The 10,212-nt window shown below is 56.7% G+C and overlaps 1 protein-coding gene across 1 annotated transcript; it reads right to left on the minus strand.

Annotated features, from left to right (window-relative positions):
• Nucleotides 1–1,164: 1,164 nt before the first annotated feature.
• Irx3 (iroquois homeobox 3) lies at nucleotides 1,165–4,640 on the minus strand. Its single transcript, XM_031340850.1, has 4 exons — nucleotides 3,621–4,640; nucleotides 2,328–3,453; nucleotides 2,065–2,131; nucleotides 1,165–1,617 (listed from the first exon to the last, which is right to left on the minus strand). The coding sequence occupies exons 1-4, from the start codon at nucleotides 3,894–3,896 to the stop codon at nucleotides 1,563–1,565; spliced, it is 1,524 nt and encodes a 507-aa protein (XP_031196710.1). The 5' UTR covers nucleotides 3,897–4,640; the 3' UTR covers nucleotides 1,165–1,562.
• Nucleotides 4,641–10,212: the final 5,572 nt, after the last annotated feature.

Consider the following 10,212-nt stretch of genomic DNA (forward strand, 5'->3'; position numbering starts at 1 on the left):
CATGCAGGCTCACAGTGTTAACTGTGCCTGATCCAGACTGTAAGCTGATCCAGACTGTAAGCTCTTTCTACCTTCCAACAGTGCCCACGATGCTCATGAGCCCTGCTCTGCAGCTCCAATGCAAGTGCCTGGCTATCCCGAAAATCTAAAGGGCCAGACAGGAGGGCCTCAAAGGTGCCCCCACTTCGAACCCCAAGGTCACTATCCTTAATGTGACTCTCCACTTCCAAGAGTCAAACTTGGGCAAGCCTGGCAGGCAGTGTCCAGGCAAGCAAGGAACCAGGAGGCCGGGAAGGCCGGGCGCTGACAGTCTCCTTCGTCCTGTAGAGGGAGCTCCAGCCCCAGGTTTCTCCACTGTGGTGTCCACCCCCACACCCACGCCACCTTCGCCCCTCTCTTACTCGTCCAGGGCCCACTGGACTCCTGACACAATCCCAGCTCCAAAGGTTCCTGGGCTGGACCCCGAATCCACGCGTGATTTCTAAAAGCAGCCCCTTTCCTGGCACTCAGGGTATATAAAGCTCAATGAGCATCTAGGGAGGAAACGCTGCCTGGCTTCGGCCTTGGATTCCCGACACCAGCGCGGTCACACGCCACCAAGCGGGAAACGTGAACACCCCGGCTTCTCACGCAAGATCCCCCACGCCCTTTGTACCTATAGGGAGGTGTTGGAGAGGGAAGCGCGGTGTGAAAGGACTCGAGGTTGAGCGTGCACAGCCCCTATACACCAGGCTGAGAAACTTCAGTCGTGAGTGGTCAGAAGAGAACAGGGAGGGAGAGCCTCCCATCCCACGCCCTGAGCTTAGGGAAGCTTCCCGAAGTCTTTCTGCTAAGTCATCAGAGAAGGCCCCAAGGCTCCACGGTTACGTTTGTGGACCCGTGGACAGAACCTAGTTTTCCAGCTCCTAGTAAGGAATCAACCCCATTTTTCTCTTTGGTCTTTGCCCTTTCTCTCTGTTCAGTCTCTGCTCAGAGACTCCTATCGCCCCTTCTTGTAGAGGCTCTAGCCTGGCTACCTATGCCCAGAGGACTTCTGCCATTGCTGTCTTCAGACCCCGCTGCTCATCTTTTCCGGTAGATTCTTTAAACAGCTGGGGGGGGGGCGTGGGCTGGGGTAGGGGGAAGAAAAACACCAAAACACCAAAGACGCATCAAACTAGCCAGTCCATGTGACAGACCTGCCGGTTATAGTCAAAAGTGGCAACAGCTCATTTATTTAGCCAAAAAATAGATACTTTCTTGTACAATTTGGTTCACACATATGTACATTTTCCGGTATATACAAAAAGAGTCAGACAGGCTTGTTCTCTCCGTAACCCCACTCCCCCCACCTGAAATCAACAGAGCAAAGGAACCTCACAGTCTAAATGTGGAGTGAGACAGGAAGCGACTTGGGGGGGGGGCGAGGGGGACTGGCTTTATTTCTTCCTTTCGTCCTTTTTCTGTTGTTGTTGTTTATGTTTCTTTTAAGGTAATCATACACAGACATGCTTGCAACTCGTCACTATACAGAGCGATTTTGTTTTTACAATTAGTACAACGATTTAAAAATTGTTGAAAAGTTAAGACGAGGAGAGAGCTGATAAGACCAGAGCAGCATCCAGGTGGTTCTGGGGCCTGGAAGAGAGTGGAAGCAGAGACAGTGAGATTTAGAGATGGGGAGACGCTTAGGTAGGGGGTACTCTACAGAGCGGATGGAATTGTTTAGCTGTGGGAGTATTAACTATAAGCTGAGCTAAAGAGATCAGAATTCGAGACCGGGGTTGGACCGAAGTGGACATCACGCAGAGGCCTTCTCCACAAGGCCTCTTGTGAGGGCCAGACTTCCCCTAGCTCTGTACCACAGGCCCTGCCTGAGGTGCTCGATCCGAGCCGAGAATGGAACCGTTGTCTATGGGTCCACAAGAAGTGACAGAAGAGAGGATTTTGGGATCTTTTAGAAATAGTTTGCTAGCCACTTCGCTCCCTTCCCAGGGGGCAAAGGGCTCCCGCCACTGGCTCTGTATTTTCCCTATCCCTCCCGACGGGTCTCCTACTCCGCTTTCCAAATTCGGAGTCTCTTACCGCCTTGGCACCGGCTGGAAAGCTGTCTTGAGTAACTTTTTCTCTACTTCCAAGGCACTACAGCGATCTGTAGGAAACAGAGGGAAGAAAAAAGAGGCCTTTAGAACGCAGGCTCCAGGCCTCCAGGGCAGCTGCACCCGCATGGGAGCAAAGATGGAAGCACCGTGCATCCTCCCACCCCCCCAAAGCCCCGTTCTTTCCCTTTAGCCTAGACGAGAGTCCCACCAACAACCTCCCACAGTGCCCCACATTTTCCTCGTCACCTGTTCCACTCTCGGGCTCGGCAGGCCGAGCATAGGCGGCGGCGGCCGCAGCGGGGTGTCCCGCGGTTCCGGGAAGTCCCAGCAGGTGCTGTGGGGCCGAGCCCAGCATGGACAGCGGGTGCGGCCGCGGACCGGCCGGCGGGCCTGGGAGAGGCCTGCTGGTCCACGCGGGGAATTTGCCAAGCGGCGCCGACACGAGTCTATGTGCGGCTGCAGCCGCTGCGGCGGCCGCGGGCGAGAGCTGCAGCGTCGGGGGCGCCACGGCTGCGCCGGGAGGAGACCCTCCGGCTCCGGGAGGCGAGCGACGTGGGTTGTCCGGGCTAGTGGCCGTCTCGGCCAGTGACCAGATCTTGGGCTTCTGGAGGGCGGAGGAGGGCGCCGGTGCAGGAGCGCAGGGATCCAGGCTGGAGGGTGGAGAAGGTGATGATGCGGGAGCCCTGGCCACAGGCGGTGGCGCTGGGGCCAGGCTCAGCACAGACAGCGGTCGCTCCTCCAAGCCTTCGGAGCTGTCGTCCGAGTCGCTGTTTTTGCAGTCCGAAATGGGTCCCAGGCCGAAGTCGCCGTTCCTGTGCGCCGCCCCAGCCAGGGTCAGTTCCGACCCAGCGGCCGCGCTGTCTAAGTTTTCCAAATCGATCTCCTCATCCTCGTCATCGTCGGCCAGGCCCTCGCCCCCCGTGTCCTCCTCCTCTCCTGCGAGCTCCTCCTCTTCCATCTCCAGCTCTCGTTTGCCCTCTTCCTCGTCTTCCTCTTCGTCCTCTTCCTCCCTCTCGCTCCCATAAGCATTGCCCTCCTCGTCCGTGCGACTCCGGGGAGCCCAGGTCATCTTGTTCTCCTTCTTGAGGCGCCGGCGCGCGTTGGCGAACCAGGTGGACACCTGGGTGAGGGTCATCTTGGTGATGATGGCCAACATGATCTTCTCGCCCTTGGTGGGGTACGGGTTCTTGCGGTGCTCGTTGAGCCAGGCCTTGAGCGTGCTCGTGCTTTCCCGGGTGGCGTTCTTGGGACGGGACGGGTCCCCGAACTGGTACTGGCCGTAGGGGTAGAAGGCGGGGTGCGGGTGCGGGAACGCGGCGGCCGTGGCCGGATGCTGGACCCCAGGGCTGTCCTTCAGCTCATACTGAGCGCCCTGTACGCACACGGAAAAGGAAGAAGACACGCGCGCGGGAGCGCGAGTGAGCTCCTGAGGTCGCCACCTTTATCCTCCCGCCGGAACCCCGGCTTTCTTCTGCACGCTCACTTTGCCCCCACACCCCAACTCCAACCCCTTCTCTCCCGGGTTTCTCCGGCTCTTACCAGCTGTGGGAAGATGGGCAGCTCCGTGGCGTAGGGCAGGAAGGCGCCGTAACCCTGGGCGGCGGCGGCGGCAGCGGCGGCGGCGGCGTAGGGTGCCCCGTACACGGACGAAAGCACATTGGATAGGGACCCCGAGGCGGCCAACTCCGAGGCTCCCGCGCCGGGACCGCTCCGGCCCCCAGCGCTACCGCCGCCTCCGCCTCCGCCCGCGGCTCCCGGGCGCTCGGGTGGGTAGAGCGGGCGGATGTACTGGTATCCGAGCTGGGGGAAGGACATGGTGGCCCGCGGCGCACCTACGGACTGGGGGCCCGGCCCCCCGAGCCGCCGTGCTCAGCTCCGGACGCCGGCTCCGGAGCGCATCGGGGGCTGGGACGAGCCCGGGGCCGCGCTGCGTCGCGCTCCGCGTTCGCCTATTGATCTGCTCGGCGGCGGGCGGCGGTGGCGGCGGCGGCGGCGGCAGCGAGGAGTCAGGTCAGGTCCGAACAGATTGGCCGAGATTCCCTGGGCTCCGGGCTCTGATTGACATTTCTACGGGGCCTCAAGCCCCTCCTCTCTGCGCTGCACTCCCTCCTCTAGGCCGGGCGAGCCGCTCTGCGCTAGGCGCTCAGTTCTGCCCTCCTCTCCGGGAGCTGTGTCGCGCCTCGCTTCCTTCGCCCTCCTCTAGTTTGCACTCTCCTCCTGTCCTGTTCTCTCCCCTCCCCTCGCTGCGTCCCCCCTCACCCCACCCCTGGCCGCTTCCGCTCCCGAGGCTCCTTTTCAGTCCTGGACGCTGGGAAACTGCGGTTCCTTTTGCTCTTTCTCTTTCTCACGGTTGCTTTGGCTCACCTCTCTGCTCTCTTCACTTTTCCTAGTCTGACTCCTCTCTTTTCAATCTCTTTTACTCTCTCAGTCTCTCTTCCCCGGTCTCCGCACCCTAAGCTAAGGTGACCTAAAGTTGAAGACACTTAGAATGCCTGTGATGGGGGGTGTGTGTCCGCGTCAGTGTCTGTGTGTCCGTCCCCGCCCTTCCACCCCCTCCCTCACCCTTTCCCAAATCTGGAGTCTGACGTCGCGCCCTCTTATTCGACTTTTCCTTGCGTCTCCTCCTGGAGTCGCCAATCACCCGGGAGCCTTCTGGGCGAGGCGGCCCTCCCCCGCGAGTACAGAGCGCCGGGCGGGGCGGGGCGGGACTGGACTCAGTCTCTTCCCGCCCCCTCCTGCCCCCACTGGGAGGGGAGAGCCCAGACCACGAGTGGCGGGTTAGTACAGGGTCATCTAGCCCCTTCGGTCTTCCAACTTCTCAATTCTCAGCCCCCTTCGAAGTTGTAGTTCCGGGTTGGGACAGGACCCTGGACTAAGGCAGGCTTCCAGGGCTGTCCCCCGTCCCCCCCCGCCCCCCCTCCCCAGGTGGCTCCCTTTGCACTTTTCAGCTCTGGTCCCTAGGACGCTCTCCATAGCCTAAGCCAGCAGCTAAAAGAGTGAACGTGCTGCCTGGGAGTAGGGAGTGCCGCCCCTAGGAGCTTTAAAAGACCTATTCTGTGTGGGGTAGGGGGAGGGCGGGGGAACCCTGCAGTTTGCTACATTTACACCCCTGGGGTACCTTGTTAAGAATCCTCACTCGCTATAGTGAGTTTGATGCCTAAGGTGGTCTTGCGGAACAGGCAAGGAGTTGGTGGAGCTCCCGGGTACGGGGTGGGGGAGGAGCAGTCAGACTCATCGCCCAGGCTTCGAGAACTTTCCGAAAGCTCTTCGAGAAGTTTCTATGTTGGTGTGATTTTTTTTTTTTGGTCGATTGCGACCGTTCATCTCACTATCCCCCCCTTTCCGCTCTCTGGACCCCAGACCCAGTGTTTTCTTTTGGCGAGAATCCCCCAGAGCCGTAGAAGAGTGTGTGCATTGTGGGGACAGGGAGCAAGACTTTGGTTTTATGGTAGGATATTTTCTAAATCTAACTTGAAATGTTAGTGTTCAAGTGTCCACCTTCACGGATTAGGGTGTGCAGTGAAAAGCCACACTGAAATTCCCAGGATAGCCGTAGCTCCCAGATAAGCGATTTAGACTGCAGCGGAGACCCACACGCGGGCCAGGCCTGCTGTGGGCCTGCAGCCTGGACAACTCCGGGGCTGCGATTCTGTAGGAGAGCGAAGAGCTCTAGCTTAGAGGCAGAAACACCACCCCTGGGTCTCTAACTGATTCAGTAATCAAATCGGAATTCTGCCACCTTGGAGGGATCTGAGGGTCCCGGGTTGGCCCTGCTCTGGGCTCTGGTATGAATACAGCTAGGGAATGAATTTCTTTCGCCCTGGCAGTAGATTCCTGTTTTGACCCCATGTCCCACCTCTGGCTGCATTCCACCGGCCTTCACACTAACCTTAGGCTCCAGGAGGTACCAACTCAGAAAATTAGTGGGAGAAACACAAACAGAAGTTGGGGGAGCTACCAAGTTCTGAGTTCGATGTCAGCATCTGGAGTCTTCCTAAATTGAATCCGTGCAGCTTCTCTGTCATTTCCTGGCCCTCCTTGCCTGATGCTGGAGGTTGGTTTTAGGTGAGTCTGGATAGAGGAGGCACGGTAGGATCAGTTCAGGCCTTCGAGTGCGTTTCCCCAGCCTGATTCCGTTTCTGGTTAAACCTGTCAGAGGAAGCCAGGGCTCACCTGCTCAGGAAAAGGTCTTAGGGTTGTAGAATAGAGGTGACACTATTTTCCAGGATCTTTCCTGTATATAGGACCGCGAGTCTTTCTAGACAGCCAGGACGACCTATCTACACAGAGCTGGACCAGACCAATGGGCGACAGAGCCAGATTCGAAGGTGGGCGAAGGGGTTCCGCTGTACATGCCTGGGAGAAAGCACGAGTATTTAATTCCGTTTTTTTTTTTTCCAGAAGGGAAAGAAAAACAAAACGCAGCACCACCCAACAACAACAACAACAACAACAACAACAACAACACACAAGAGCCTCTGAGACGCTCCTTCCTCATTGCATTAACCAGCTATTGACCTGGTTGTGTCCGATTGCGGACTGAGAGAAAGAACACCGGAAGAGCCAGGCTGTTCGCAGGAAGGACTCACGCCGGCCAGGGGGCCGCCCCTGGCCCAAAGGGTGAACCTCTAGACTCAGACTTGAACCTAAGAACCTCGCTTAATTAGATCCCTCCAGACATCCCAGGCCCAGGGTAGAAACAGCTACCGGTTACCCCGTGACCAACTGGGAAGAGCTTTGGTCTGGCCCTGAAATCCGCACTCCACGCCAGGACTCAGTATCCCAAGCGACGGAGTCGGCAGGGCTCTGATTCCTCAACAAGACCAGGCCAGTGGAACTCGGCTCTTAGTCTAAACTCGCGAGTCCGCGGATAGCTGGACTTTTTCATGGGATTTTTAATCCAGGAGATTAGGTCAGACAGAGACACACGCACAGGGAGCAAGGAGAAGCAGGTGCACCCGGAGTTGATTGGGGGAAAGACCTGAGCGCAACAGCCGGCGACCGGCAGAAGCTTCCCTCTGCACTCCCTCTTTCTCCCAACTGGCACAGTGCACAAAGCGCTGGCTCGCCGCGGACGCTCTGTGGTCTGGGCTCAGGGCGCCAGGAGCATACAGAAAAGGTGTCCTCCGAGGACACGTGGCGCACGAAGCTGTGCGCGCTGGAGGACAACTGCAAGGGTGCCCGATGTGTAACCAGAGGCCCACCAGCTTCGGGGTCGGAACCGCGCATTGCACGCACACTCTGAACCACCAGCCCCCATCTCTCCCCTCCCCTGGTCCAGCTCTGCTATGTGCCTGTGTTCCCCATCGTTGGGAGCCTCTGCAGCCTTGTGTCTCCCAGCCCGGACAGAGTTCAACCCTTTCCTCCCAAGGCTCAGAGTCCCCCAGAGGCGGTGCGGGCTGGCCATCCTTCAGCTTCCTGCAGACGCTGCTGCATACGCTCTCCCCCCCACCCCCCAGCTGGGGTTACAGGTTAATGAAACGCTCGTTTTCCTCAGTCATTTGTTTTGTTTTCCTGCAAAGTTCTGATAAGTAGCTAACCAACGAAGCTTGTAATTACAATCTTACAGAAACCGGGCCGATCTGTATATAAATCTCACCATCCAATTACAAGATGTAATAATTTTGCACTCAAGCTGGTAATGAGGTCTAATACTCGCGCATGCGATAATCCCCTCTGGATGCTGGCTTGATCAGATGTTGGCTTTGTAATTAGACGGGCAGAAAATCATTATTTCATGTTCAAATAGAAAATGAGGTTGGTGGGAAGTTAATTTCTCTCCGCTCTGTGAAGCGTAGACAAGAATTTAATGATTTAATTACAGTTGTAAGCCCTTTCCATGAGACTTAAATTGAGCTGAGAATATTTTTTTTCCTTTTCTCTCTCTCTCTCCCCCTCTCTCACTTTCTCATTCTCTTTCTCCGCTATTAGCAGCCACACGGACTTGCAGATGCATGGCCTGGCGTAGCACCGGGAGGAATTCACATTTGACTGTGAATCCGGCCTCGGAGCATCCCAGGAGGCGCGGGCCGGGCGCCGGCAGGTCTGCCGAGCAACGCTGGCTGAGCCCTGTAAGCCGTCAGGGCCCGTCAGGGCCCGGGAGGCTGTCCCTGGTCCAGAGACGCTACGGGAAACTTTGGGGCAAACTTTGCAAACTTCTTTCTCGGAGTTAAGAGAGGCCGCCGGTCAGAAAGGCGGCGGCGGCGGCAGCGTGGGCCCCAGGCCGGATTTGTACACCGCGGAACTGGCTCTGCAGCCCCAGAAGGAGCGCGAGGTTCTCCAGCGTGCCCATCTGTGCCTGCACCTCCTGGACCAAGCCCCCTGCCACTGGCCTTCCAGTGGCCAGCTCTACGAGGCTCCCGGGATCTCAGCATGGAAGGAAAACCGTGGCCCTGAGAACCAGTGGTTTTATTTCTCTTTTTCTCTGCAAAACCATCCAGTTTCCACCTGCTCCGAGCTTTGTCGTTGATCTTTTTCTTTTTTTCCTGTCCTGTCTATTTCTCACACTTTCTGTATGTTTGATTTCCGGGGCATTTATTTTTCTCTTTCTTTGAGTCCTAGTGTGTTGTTTGATCCTTTTTTATTTTTCTGGGGCGTTCTCTTAAAGTTCATTCTTTTGCTTCCCCCTTCTGTGTCTCTGCCCACCCCCCTTTCATCGGTTTCATCGTCTTCCTTTTCTCCCTCCTTCTCTTTTACCCCGATCTGCCCTATTTCAATCTTGATCTATCCCAGGCTCTCCTTTGCTGGTTTATTCTCTCTTCCTTTCCTCTAGAGTCTTTCCCCTCCCCCGCCCGTGGATCTGCTTCCCCGGCATCCCCTCCTCATCCATCTTGGGAGATGAATATGTCGCCTTATTGGATGCGGAGGCCAGAGCAGGGCAATGGGGCTCGGCCAACGCCACATATTTTCTTCATGCATATTGAGAATATGGTAATGAGCGCGTTTGCATTGTTGCATGGAAATGATGCGACTCCCTCTGCGGTTGCAGAGTGGGCAAGGTTGGTGTGGACCCAAGAGAGCTCGGTAGTGGGGACCAGGCCTGGTGGCCCTAGTAACCCATCGGGGGACGAGGACATGACCTCTAGGAGCGCCCTGCTCTCCCTCAGTCTGCTCTGGCTTCCACAAAGGCGTCCCTCCCTGGGTTAAAGCTTGGAGAAGGGAATCCAGCCTCGCTCGTCTGGCTGTCGCACGTCCCTGGTCCACGGGCCTGAAAACCCTTCTCCGCTGTTTAGAGTTCTGGGAAGGAGAATCTGGCTGTGTTCTCTAATGCCTACACATTGTTTGCAATTCGAGTGATCCTTTAGATTGAAACACAGTCCTGAGCCACGCGCGTCTCCACTCGGCGGGGGCGGGTGGACATCGCTTGGCCCCGGCAGGTTGAACTCTGGCCAATTGGCTCTCGGGGACCCATTTCCTTTCTAGATGTGGGCTCAGCAGCGGCGATGAGGCTGAACCCCCAGTTATCCAACAGAGAAGGCTCCCCCCACCCCCACTCCACCCCCACAGGCCAGCCAAGTTCAGGTGAAAGAACCTAGAGCCTTCAGAAGGGTGAAACTCTGTTGAAGCAGGCCAGGCTCTGCCTGGGACAGGGAAGGAAGACATGTTACTCTTGCTGGGAGCTCAGAGCCCCGGAACCATTATTTAGCAGTCAAACCTCACAGCTCACCTAAGGACGTTTTCCTGCCTCCTTCTCCCCCATTTCCTACTAGGGAAGTCCCTAGCAGGGCTCCGGGGCCGAAATGCATTGTGGAAAGGCTCAGCTTTGAATAGGGTCAGGTTTCCCAACCTTCCAGCCTTCTGCCTGTGGCTAAGGACTGAAGAGCTTCCTTTAAACTGAGTCTTTTTCAAAACTCAAATGTATCCTTTTGGGAAAGTGTTTGATCAGTCCCCTACTTCCGCAAACTGGAGAAAGTAGCTGTTAGCAGAAAGGAAACGTAGCTAAGAGCAAATCATGCTCCCCATTGCCCCTTCCTACTTGGGGTTCAAGTGCTTCCTGTGTTATTAACAAGCGATGGGGGTGTGTGAGTAGTGACTCTTGGAAGACAAGAGCATGAGAACGGAATGTTTCTTCCTTGGTCCTCTTCTGGGTTAAAATGATGTTAAGGGCTCAAGGGCTGTCCTGGCTTACAGC

Source organism: Mastomys coucha, unplaced genomic scaffold, assembly GCF_008632895.1.
Source record: "Mastomys coucha isolate ucsf_1 unplaced genomic scaffold, UCSF_Mcou_1 pScaffold22, whole genome shotgun sequence".
NCBI classification, from domain to species: Eukaryota; Metazoa; Chordata; class Mammalia; order Rodentia; family Muridae; genus Mastomys; species Mastomys coucha.

What these genes read in the sequence shown, in the direction of transcription:
- Irx3 (XM_031340850.1), bottom strand. Translation starts at nt 3,896, where the DNA reads ATGTCCTTCCCCCAGCTCGGATACCAGTACATCCGCCCGCTCTACCCA. An exon ending in CGAGCCCGAGAGTGGAACAG is followed by an intron (nt 2,132 to 2,327) that starts GTGACGAGGAAA and finishes TGTTTCCTACAG; the next exon opens with ATCGCTGTAGTGCCTTGGAA. An exon ending in TTCCAGCCGGTGCCAAGGCG is followed by an intron (nt 1,618 to 2,064) that starts GTAAGAGACTCC and finishes ACTCTCTTCCAG; the next exon opens with GCCCCAGAACCACCTGGATG.